At 40.0% G+C, this 12,674-nt stretch overlaps 1 protein-coding gene across 2 annotated transcripts in view; it reads left to right on the top strand.

Annotated features, from left to right (window-relative positions):
• The window catches only part of ANKRD2 (ankyrin repeat domain 2), a 78,756-nt gene extending 70,963 nt beyond the window's left edge, over positions 1 to 7,793 (top strand). For both annotated transcript variants that reach the window (XM_085615009.1, XM_085615007.1), the window contains one exon: positions 7,566 to 7,793. In XM_085615009.1, coding sequence (XP_085471135.1) covers positions 7,566 to 7,658 — 93 coding nt within the window. In that variant the 3' untranslated portion in view covers positions 7,659 to 7,793. The remainder of the gene's footprint in view (positions 1 to 7,565) is intronic.
• Positions 7,794 to 12,674: the final 4,881 nt, after the last annotated feature.

Here is a 12,674-nt window from a genome sequence, read left to right as displayed (position 1 = left end):
CAACGTTGAGCTCAGGCAGCCTGGAACCCGTGCATCTAGTGCATGTCTAGCTCCTGGCTGCCTGACCTGAACCAGAGGAGCATAGGGGCAGCTCCTCGGCTAAGGTGGAGCCGCGTCGCTCTAATGCTTTAAAGAAGAAATTATAGTAACTGAACGCTTGTTATCATTTTATTTTTAGTATCTCAGTTGCACTGCAGCCAGGTTGTTAGGGGAGGCGGGTCAGGCTCCCCAGATGTCGGGGACGGAGGAGTGGTGGCTTCACCTCTAGTGGGCATGACGGTTTGTCCGGCCAAACAGTCATGCTCACTTTGCATGCTCCCCACAGGCCATATTGTACAGCCTGGGTCGAGAACATGCACAGCCTCCCAGTCCTTCTCTGAACACCCAACCACGGCGCTCAAACCAATCACAACACTGGTGTAAGGCATAGTTGTGATTGGTTAGTAGATTCTGGGAGGCTGGCAGCTTCCTGGTTCCTGCTGGAGGAGAGGCGTCGACTGGCGACCACAAGGTAAGTTTTCTTTTCTTTTTTTTCCCTAACCCACCCCCATCTTCTCCTGCCACCCGCCACCGTTCACTACCCGCCGCCACTGGAATGGTGTCTGTCAGACTGACCTTTGTTCAGCCTGACGGACACTCTTCTTGCCTGGAAAGAGGTGGGGGGTGTGGCGGCCCCTTAGCCCGTACGGATGGACCGCTGCTGTTCTTAACAAAACGTAGCTCGGACTACAGCCAAGCTACCCCTTTCCAATCTACCCCTTTAACTGAAATGTAGCAAGGCGTCTATTTAAACTGCAGTGCTCATAGTGCCTTATAACCAAAGTCTAGCCTCCGATAGTTTTTTTTTTGTTTTAAATCAAACGAGTCAGACTTCAGAATGTAACATAGGACAGGCATGCTAGCTAAGCAAAGGAGTGTACACAAAAGCAGTCGGAGCAATGAACAAGCTTTTCATTTAAGTAATTAACAGTATTTTATAGAGGATGCTTTGTAAAGCTTTCAGGGCACAATGTCACTTGGCGCTATAAAAGTCAGAAGTCAGAGAACACTCGCTTTGAGGGCACATTTCAGTCCGTACGCGTACAGAGGCCCGAGTGACGTTACAAGTATGGTGGCTATTACAAGCAAGGATAGTGAAGCCTTCCTTAACACAGTCAGTAAGTAAAACGACAGCCTCTGGGAATGTGTGACCTTTCACACCCCGGGGCTGCCATGCCCCATGCTGCACTGATGATAGCGAAGCCCCAGCCTGCACGTGTGGGTGGGACAAGAGCACAGTCTTTCTTTTACTTTTACAACCCAGTGGTTAACGGTTCTCTGATGGGTTTGAAGACACAAGTCACTGTGTTGAGTCTTTAATTGTGGCTCAGTTGTGGAGTTGGGTAGTCTTTCCTCTGTGAGATAATAGCTGGGAGTTTCTGATTGCCACAGGACCATTCATCATCAAGAATGATGATGAAACATTTTCTGAAATTATTCCTTAGTGATTTGGATTGTTGCACCAGTCAGAAGGTATTTGTTTTTCTGTAGAATCCCCTGCTATCATGAGCAACTCATTAATGGCTGCCTATGCAAAACTGCCTTGCAGGGTGATTGTAAGGCGGGAGGTGTGACTTAGAGGTCTGTATGTGGGAGGGCAGGGTGAGCGGTTTGCATATACAGGAGAATAGGGTGAAAGTTGTGCCCATATGAGTGTAGGCTGCAGCACATTTATACCAGACCTATTGGAATTGCCAAGTCTTCTTATATTTGCACTCTTTGGGCACCAAATAGCTAAACCTTCTATTTATATTTCTCAAAGTTTGGACAACAAACAAACAATCACACCTCATTTGTTTCTATATTGAGTGTATTCTTTTCTGAAATTATTTCCGTCTTTTTTATGAAAGTGCTTCATTCTCCGTAGCTTTTTTTTTCTTGGACTTTCAAATAGTTTGGACATTTTACTGTAGCCCAACATCTGAACGCTGGATGGGTTCACTTGCTGACGACGAGCAGTCAGTACTATCTGAAAGTTAGTTTAAATCTGAGATCCTCTTATTCAGGAACGTTTTGTTGCTAAATGGAAATGAGATCCTGTGCACACGTATGGATAATTAGCTGGTTCTGTATGTATTCAATAAATGCCAGAAGGAGTCAGACAAATTCTTATTAATGGATAAACACCGGTCGACATCAGGCGTGTTGCGTGCAAGATTCCTTTTAATGAAAAGTTTCAGTTCAATATCCAAAAGAAATTGATCAGCCGACACGTGTTTCGTCACAACGTGTAACTGTTGTGACTCATCAGGGCTAAGGAAGGAAAAAGGGGGATAAGGAAAAATAAATGCAAATAAAATAAAATGACCACAAAAGGATTGAAAATGAATAAATAATAATAAATGGAGCCATGGCAACAGTCAAAAATGATGAAAGCCAAGAAAAGGAGTAAGTCAAAGGACCGGCTCGACATATGGTGTCGGTGAGGGAGACGGAGGATTCTACGGTGTGCTGGGAAAGGGGTGCCAAAAGAAACAAATGGTCAAGCAAGTTCGTGGTCAACGAAAAAACGGAGGGTGTAAAGAAGTGAGGCAGGCAAAATGTTGTACACATTAGAATGACCGTGTGGAGACTAAGTCTTGCCCGAATGAGTACGTTAGTGTCTATGATGCAAAACATAAAAATTATAACCGTGGAATGATAAAATTTTATAGGAAAGAATAAGTGAGTACCTGTTAAAGGCAAGGTGAGAGATAAACGTAGTGAAGTAAGAGGTCGTATAACGTGTGTACTACAGTCTAGTATTCATAGTAGGAGAAGTGCGAGGGCAATAGTTGTCTAAGCTAAACATAGTGAGTCATGCCAGTGAGAGGATATAGAAAGGCATGAGGAAGGATTCAGAACAGATGGCGATCAACTCATGAGAGAAAATTCATCAAGTAAACACATTAAATGGTGGAAACAGTCAAGGGCGGAAAACAGTAAATTGAGAACACATGATGATCTGGAAACGACCAGAGGTCACAATAGGGAAAAGATCCAAAATAAACTAAACTAGAACAGCTGAATCATTTGAGAAAGGTGACGGTACTGAACGATGATATTCATGGTAAAAGCAAAAAGCGTATAAAAACAGGAAACAAACAAAGTCAAAGGTGACAAAAGTGCACACAATGCAACAGTAAGTGGTTCATGAAGTCAGTGACGCGAGATAAACGAAACAATTACATGGCAGGTACAGGGCACCAATTTATAAGCAAAACAAGATAAAATGCTAATGAGAGAAAAATCCTGGGTAGAAAAACAATAGAGAAACGTGACAGGAGCACAGAATAAGTTGTGAATAAAAGAAAAAGAGTGAGGGAAGTAGCAGCTACCTGTACGGAAGTAAATGTATATGTCAAAAAGGACCTCAGTACGAAGTCACTCGAGGAGAAGGACCCGCTGAGGAAACGGCGGGAACTAGGATCGCACGGATAATGCTAAAATAGCAGGATCTGTAACCATGGAGAGACAGGGAATATGGATCAGTACAGGTAGAAAATACAATGTAGGGAAGGGGAAGGAGTGTGTAGTGCACGGCCTTACCGGTTGAAGAGCGGTCTCGGGTAAGGGATCAGCTCGCGATTCCAGGGTGCGGAATGGCGAGTATCGGTAAGACCGGAAGTGAAATAGTCTTCAGGAGTGAAAAACAACTAGAGCGGCTGATGGTGTTTCCGGTTATAAAACTGGAAGTGAGGACGCAGGTTAGCGTGAATGGGTCAGATGGTGAAACTGAATCAAAAGCAAGTAATAGAGGGATGGAAGGTCAATAAAGAGAAAGACACAACAGGGGTGACATTAACCGGGGAAGGTGAAAAGGGAAAAGAATAGTACAAGTGATAATGAGTATGAAGAAAAATCAATCAAGATAAAGAGGAGAAACAGGGGTGGTACGAAAGTGTGAGTGTGACAAGAATAAACTTGGACAGTAGATAAGACAAAACATGTTAAGTTAGAATGAAGAGGCCAATGAGGGTCAGTGACCATGATCGAAAATATCAACAAAATACATGATATAAACACCTGAAACGAGCAAAGAAGAGAAATTAAACCAGAAATGCACATATGAGTAGGGTAAAATACCCAAGTAAAATCGTAAATGAGTGGGTGAGAGACATAATTAACATCATTAAGTTCAGAGATACATGTAAATAATATGCAGCTTGCGCACCAGAAGGGGTAAGCAGATAGAGTTACATGATGAGGCAGATGACATAAGGAATGAAGAGTCAGGACCCTAAGAAGTACTGAAGCTCGTGGTCAATGTTAAGACCATGTTTGACCGACTGAAGACGCATGATCCATGATGCTTCCTGTCTTCTCAGTCTTAATTCACGGTTACCACCCCTGACACTGTTTTTGGCAATGTCAATTCCAAAAAAAGTCAGGCTCTTGCGTGGTCCTTGAGTTTTGCATGTAGCTATGTGCGAGGCCATGGGGTACTTGGCATCTTCGTTGTGCATAGCTCTAACATGTTCGCTGATGCGTTCTTTTAGAGGTCTGATCGTACTTCCCACATACTGTAATTTACAGGTGCATTGCAGAATGTAAACGACAAAGATGGTATTGCAGTTGATGTTAGTCGTGATATTGTATTTTTTGCCATTCCATCCACTGAAATCCTTGGTGCCATTCTTGGCCCATTTGCAAGTTCCACAGCTTCCACATTTGAAAAAACCGACCGTGTGACTGGTTAGCCATGAGGAGGTTGGAGCTGAGCGTGGTGTGGTGGGGCACAGTTTGTTTCCAAGAGTTCTTCCTCTTCTGAAGGTAATTTGTGGGTGTGCTGTTATGTTATTCCTTAGCGATTTGTCGGTCAGTAGAGAGTTCCAATGTTTATTGAAGCTTTTGCGCATGGTGGTGCTGATGGCATTATACTCTGTAATGAGTCTCACGGTTTGTTTGTCTGTTTCTTTAGAGGTTTTGGGTTGTAAGGTCATAGCTCTTCGGATATTTTTAACCCTGTTGGTTGCTTTCTTGATGATCAAGGGTTTATAACCGCGTTGACAGAATCTGTGTTGCATGTCATTAAGACAGTCTTTGAATTCGGAATCTTCGCTACAGTTTCTCCTGGCCCTGGAAAACTCTCCGTAGGGAATTGTTCGTATTTGATGCAGAGGATGAGCACTGCTTGCGTGAAGAATTGCGTTACAAGACGTTTCTTTGCGAAACAGCTTGCTGTGTAGGGTGTCATTTTTCACGTACAGTTCAATGTCAAGGAAAGAGATGCAGTTGTTACTGGCTTGGCATGTGAATTTCATTTTCATGTCGTTGGAGTTAAGATAGTTACAGAAGGAATCGAGTTGATCTTGTGAGACTGACCAGAATAACAAGCAGTCGTCAATGTATCTTCCCCAAAAGACGATAAAATCCGTCCATTGGGCTGCTTTCTTCCCCCACAGCCAATCAGTTTCCAGTGCTCCCATATACAGGTTGGCAAAAGATGGGGAGAATTTTGAACCCATTGCTACTCCCTTGGTTTGTTTGTACCATTGGTTATCATACAGGAAGTAATTGTTTTTGAGTATAATCTCCATCATACTTGAGATCATATTAGTGTGTTCCCACAATGATGCCGAGCGGTGTTGGAGAGACTTGGTCACCACCTTTAAACCTAGGTCTGGTTCGATGGATGTGTACAGAGAAACTACATCCAAGGTGGCCATGATCATATTTGGTTGCCATTGTATGTCTGTGAGGATGCTAAGAATGTGTTTCGTATCTTGAATATAGGACGGCTGATGGGTTTGAAGACACAAGTCACTGTGTTGAGTCTTTAATTGTGGCTCAGTTGTGGAGTTGGGTAGTCTTTCCTCTGTGAGATAATAGCTGGGAGTTTCTGATTGCCACAGGACCATTCATCATCAAGAATGATGATGAAACATTTTCTGAAATTATTCCTTAGTGATATGGATTGTTGCACCAGTCAGAAGGTATTTGTTTTTATGTAGAATCCCCTGCTATCATGAGCAACTCATTAATGGCTGCCTGTGCAAAACTGCCTTGCAGGGTGATTGTAAGGCGGGAGGTGTGACTTAGAGGTCTGTATGTGGGAGGGCAGGGTGAGCGGTGTGCATATACAGGAGAATAGGGTGAAAGTTGTGCCCATGTGAGTGTAGGCTGCAGCACATTTATACCAGACCTATTGGATTTGCCAAGTCTTCTTATATTTGCACTCTTTGGGCACCAAATAGCTAAACCTTCTATTTATATTTCTCAAAGTTTGGACAACAAACAAACAATCACACCTCATTTGTTTCTATATTGAGTGTATTCTTTTCTGAAATTATTTCCGTCTTTTTTATGAAAGTGCTTCATTCTCCGTAGCTTTTTTTTTCTTGGACTTTCAAATAGTTTGGACATTTTACTGTAGCCCAACATCTGAACGCTGGATGGGTTCACTTGCTGACGACGAGCAGTCAGTACTATCTGAAAGTTAGTTTAAATCTGAGATCCTCTTATTCAGGAACGTTTTGTTGCTAAATGTCCATTGTGTGTCAACTCAGAAAAGAAATCAATTTCCCAGCCCATACTGGTGTCCTAGTACTTAAAGATTATGAACAAGTTACTAACCTTTTAGTAACACTTTTTCTGGTGGATGCTCTGCGTGTCATCGCAGTGGTAGCAGCTTTGGCCCAGGCAGAATGAGCCCTCTGTTCTTCCAGACGCTGATTCATGGCCAGTAGAAGCAGCAGAATTTAATGCAGAGGACTGTCCTCCTTGACATAGTCTCTTCTGCACTGCCTTACCTTTCTTTCCCCCCGAGAACCCACAAAAATCTAATTGTCCACCCAGTGCTGTTTGGTGCAATGAATGTAAAACCTTAAGGATTTTTGGAGATCCCGCCGATTGAGTTTCTCCTACTCTTTCGAGAGGTGGGGTGGAGCAAAGAACGTTGGGAGGGCGATGGATACAGTGTTTTTCCTACTTCCAAAATTTACTGAAAGTGGAGGAATGGGTAATTTTTGGGGCAGAAACACAGACGCTATATTCCATATACAGAAACAGCACTTGCTTAAAAATACGCTGTCATATTCCCATTTTATCACACAAATCTGAAGAACTACTTTACTTCCTGTCGTTTACATGTTTGGTACGTGGCTGTAAGAGATTCTTATCAAGATTAATTAAAAATATTTAAAAGTAACAATATCTTGATGAGGACCAGCACGCCGGGCACAGAGGAAAAGCATTTCTTGAAAAACTCCTGTAGATGAATATTATTTCAATACATTCAAGACTATATATGTAAAAAAAAAAATGAAGCAAGGTGGGCGATACAGTTCCACCAGATCCAACAGTGAAACGTTATCTGTATGGCCTACAGAAAATATGGATCTGACATTTGACATTACTACCCCAAACTCCATCGCCCGATTAATCAAAACATATATCCTGTATTTCTTTGTAACTTGAATGCCATGTGTATAATGTGAATCAGCTATTGTAAAATACTTTATTTCAGGAAATTTGTCAGCAACGTTAATTATATAGCCTGGATATTTTTCTTATAGAACATTCTGCCTTTGTTTCTACTCTTGCAGGAGGGAAAAACCCCTATGGATCTGGTACAGCAGTGGCAATCTGACACAAGGGATGTGTTGTCCACCAAGATGTCACCGGAAATTCAAGCTTAAATGAAATGAGCAACAATTAGCATGTATTAAAAATTACTACAACTAGTGGAATTATGATTGGGGCATCGTTTCATGCTGCCAAAGTGGGTTTGAATGATCTAGCTGCTAGAAATTGGAAGTCCAAAATGCAGTTATCTGGGCTACCAAATCAATCTTTCAAATGCCAAAGATGTAGCTTTTTCCTTTCAACAATAACTTGGTCTTAATCCCACAAACACATCTATGCATTAGTCATACTATTCTCGAACCTACCCATTTACAAATCAGTATTTGTATAATCGTTTCAAGTTGTTATTGAGTGTTTGTAAACTTTGGGCCTGATTACAAATGGTTTAGGCGTGTTCCGACCTGTGTATAACCCCCTATTTGCGCACAGGTTGAATTACAAGTTGTTTATTGCATTCAACCAGAGGTGGCTCAGCACACAACTTGAATACAATTATAATGGACAAAATTGTTCGTCATAATCAAAGTATAAGCAAATGAATATTGTATCCCCAAAGATTCACAATAAACTTCGATGTCTTGAAGGTGAATTTTCTTTATTTGGTGATTCAGATTTCCATTTAAAATTACAGCTTACAATTCATTGCCAATTCATAGCCGACGCGTTTCGTCCCAATGGGACTTCTTCAAGGCTATAAAAATACATATATAAAACATACATTATTATATACAATTAAAATTATCAAAAGTGATAAAGAAGTGAAAGTTCTTAATGCTTCAAGACCTGAGGTATAGTCCTAGTACAGTTATTGTACCTAATATAATCTGTGAATCTGAGCAGACTGGGGGATACAGCCTAATGTGAATTTACGCAATAGTTTTTGAAGTCATGTGATCAAATAGTATACAACATTTGGTTTATCAGCAATTTTTCAATGCAATTTTTTATCACAATTCTTTGAGGACATTACTGAGGTTCTGATACGATGTCCTTAATCATTTTGTGCAAAACAGATCGATTGTGTTTATATTCATTATTAACTAGTAAGTTGTAATAATCACTATTGATATTAATAAAATTGGTCAATTTCATATTGAAAGGCAATAATGGGCCAAAGTTCTATTGATGAAGCTTGCTTCTGTCAATTCTATGCAATAATTATCAACATGAAACGAATGGACCTATTATTTGATCAGTTAAAGTTCAATTTTTTACATACCTTTGCAAATAGTAATTTTAAAAAATCCACACAGTTTAGAGTTTTTCTTTTTTCTCCTATTCAGTAATACTGTCAGATGTATAGGATCTACAAAGAACAGAGTATTATACCAAATTATATGTCAGAATTGCTAACCATTCACAAGAAGTCATTGTTTCGACTGAATCACCCTGCCAATGGCTCTGCGTCTGACAAACATTGTCTCTTCTAACAATGTCAATAAAGTTAACATGAAAGACCTAAGATTTAGGCAATTAGTCACAATCACTCTGAACACGAACTTAAGATACATACAGTCCAAAGAAACGTACCTCAATGTGGTCCTAGACCCAGTGTAAGTATGGAGTAAATGTGAAGGAACGGTACGATGGCCGTGGACCTATCAAAGGGAAGAATTTCTTATTAAGAATCATTATTTAATTATAATTTTATTTTTAAATTTAAGTTATACCATTCTAACTCTAATGAATATGTGAGAGAACACTGTGTAACACCTAATTTGTCCATTCGAGTCATATTCGTTGGATTAGACGTATTTAAAATGCCAAAATAATCAGATTTAGTATGTTCTCAACTTACAATTAGAGTTGAGCCTCACAGTTGAGCGATAGAAGCATGCCATGGGAATACTCCCAAATTAATCTCAAACCCGATGTTCATAGGTTGTGTATATCGTATTTCATCCAGATAAGACAGACATTAGCTCTGCTTACTTTTGCTCATGTGTAAGTGGCCGCGCCGTGCAATTAGTAAGCATCAAACGTATTAAAGGGAATCACAACTATAGACGGGAATCACAACTATTAACGATAGAGAGTTTCCGTGAACGGAGGTAAAAAATAAGTTTTAAGTGCAAGCTGTAGGATTAAGAAACTTACGTGCGGTATATTAAAAAACGCCTGGTCCGTGCTCCGTGTACGCCAAGGGGTCTGAGTGGACTAAGTTCACTCGGCCTCTATATAAGTCCATTGTAAACTTGTCACACCTGTAACTGATGTGCTCAATTTCGCGAGAGACACGATATCGAGTGTTAGTGATGGGAAACCTTCGCAAATGTATTCGGCCATCTTGGACTAGTGAAAAGATCATAGTCCTGTATACAGAATATGGAATAAAGTTCAAGATATGTGATGGTATATGATGGCCAAATCGCAATAAATATTATCATTCAACATAAGGGTGCCGGCTCCAGATAAACTCAAACAAATGTGCTAATTATTACATCGGGGGGGCATCATCCTCACGAATAACGTCAGTCATATTAGTGTATGGCGGCCCATCACGATTATCTCAGGGTGCCGAAAACGAGAAAACCGGGATTATTAGTTCTGTATAAGGTCTGACTTATATCAGAAATGTAGTTTGTTCAGAATATGATTGTAAAACCTGCGCAAACGTTTCGGCCATCTTGGACTCGTCAAATTATCAATGTCATGTATGACGAATATTTTAACGGTGAATTCATGCATAAAATGTATAATTGTATATAACAGTCAGATCATGATGAGTATAGTCATTTCAACGAAACCAACTAAGATAGTGGTATAGATGATATGCCAATAGTTACACTGGGGGGGCATCATCCAATCAAATGCTGTCAGTCATATTGGTGTGTGGCGAGCCATCGTAATCATCTCCGGGTGCCGAAAAAAAGGGGAAACAGGGATTAAGTTCTATATATGGTCTAACTTATGTCTGAAAGGTAATCTTGGTAATACCTGTTCAAAATACGATTGAAAAACCTTCGCCAATGTTTCGGCCATATTGGACCAGTCAAATTATCAATGTCGTGTATGACGGATATTTTAACGGTGAATTAATGCTTAAAGTGTATAATTGTGAATGACGGCCAGATCATGATGGGTATTGTTATTCAAAGACACCGACTAGGATAGGTTTTTCAATCGTATTTTGAACAGGTATTACCAAGATTACCTTTCAGACATAAGTTAGACCATATATAGAACTTAATCCCTGTTTCCCCTTTTTTTCGGCACCCGGAGATGATTACGATGGCTCGCCACACACCAATATGACTGACAGCATTTGATTGGATGATGCCCCCCCAGTGTAACTATTGGCATATCATCTATACCACTATCTTAGTTGGTTTCGTTGAAATGACTATACTCATCATGATCTGACTGTTATATACAATTATACATTTTATGCATGAATTCACCGTTAAAATATTCGTCATACATGACATTGATAATTTGACGAGTCCAAGATGGCCGAAACGTTTGCGCAGGTTTTACAATCATATTCTGAACAAACTACATTTCTGATATAAGTCAGACCTTATACAGAACTAATAATCCCGGTTTTCTCGTTTTCGGCACCCTGAGATAATCGTGATGGGCCGCCATACACTAATATGACTGACGTTATTCGTGAGGATGATGCCCCCCCGATGTAATAATTAGCACATTTGTTTGAGTTTATCTGGAGCCGGCACCCTTATGTTGAATGATAATATTTATTGCGATTTGGCCATCATATACCATCACATATCTTGAACTTTATTCCATATTCTGTATACAGGACTATGATCTTTTCACTAGTCCAAGATGGCCGAATACATTTGCGAAGGTTTCCCATCACTAACACTCGATATCGTGTCTCTCGCGAAATTGAGCACATCAGTTACAGGTGTGACAAGTTTACAATGGACTTATATAGAGGCCGAGTGAACTTAGTCCACTCAGACCCCTTGGCGTACACGGAGCACGGACCAGGCGTTTTTGAATATACCGCACGTAAGTTTCTTAATCCTACAGCTTGCACTTAAAACTTATTTTTTACCTCCGTTCACGGAAACTCTCTATCGTTAATAGTTGTGATTCCCGTCTATAGTTGTGATTCCCTTTAATACGTTTGATGCTTACTAATTGCACGGCGCGGCCACTTACACATGAGCAAAAGTAAGCAGAGCTAATGTCTGTCTTATCTGGATGAAATACGATATACACAACCTATGAACATCGGGTTTGAGATTAATTTGGGAGTATTCCCATGGCATGCTTCTATCGCTCAACTGTGAGGCTCAACTCTAATTGTAAGTTGAGAACATACTAAATCTGATTATTTTGGCATTTTAAATACGTCTAATCCAACGAATATGACTCGAATGGACAAATTAGGTGTTACACAGTGTTCTCTCACATATTCATTAGAGTTAGAATGGTATAACTTAAATTTAAAAATAAAATTATAATTAAATAATGATTCTTAATAAGAAATTCTTCCCTTTGATAGGTCCACGGCCATCGTACCGTTCCTTCACATTTACTCCATACTTACACTGGGTCTAGGACCACATTGAGGTACGTTTCTTTGGACTGTATGTATCTTAAGTTCGTGTTCAGAGTGATTGTGACTAATTGCCTAAATCTTAGGTCTTTCATGTTAACTTTATTGACATTGTTAGAAGAGACAATGTTTGTCAGACGCAGAGCCATTGGCAGGGTGATTCAGTCGAAACAATGACTTCTTGTGAATGGTTAGCAATTCTGACATATAATTTGGTATAATACTCTGTTCTTTGTAGATCCTATACATCTGACAGTATTACTGAATAGGAGAAAAAAGAAAAACTCTAAACTGTGTGGATTTTTTAAAATTACTATTTGCAAAGGTATGTAAAAAATTGAACTTTAACTGATCACATAATAGGTCCATTCGTTTCATGTTGATAATTATTGCATAGAATTAACAGAAGCAAGCTTCATCAATAGAACTTTGGCCCATTATTGCCTTTCAATATGAAATTGACCAATTTTATTAATATCAATAGTGATTATTACAACTTACTAGTTAATAATGAATATAAACACAATCGATCTGTTTT

The sequence above is a fragment of the Triturus cristatus genome, chromosome 1_2, assembly GCF_964204655.1.
Source record: "Triturus cristatus chromosome 1_2, aTriCri1.1, whole genome shotgun sequence".
NCBI lineage: Eukaryota > Metazoa > Chordata > Amphibia > Caudata > Salamandridae > Triturus > Triturus cristatus.
Note: the sequence above shows the minus strand (reverse complement) of the source record. Positions and strands in the feature narration are given on the sequence as shown.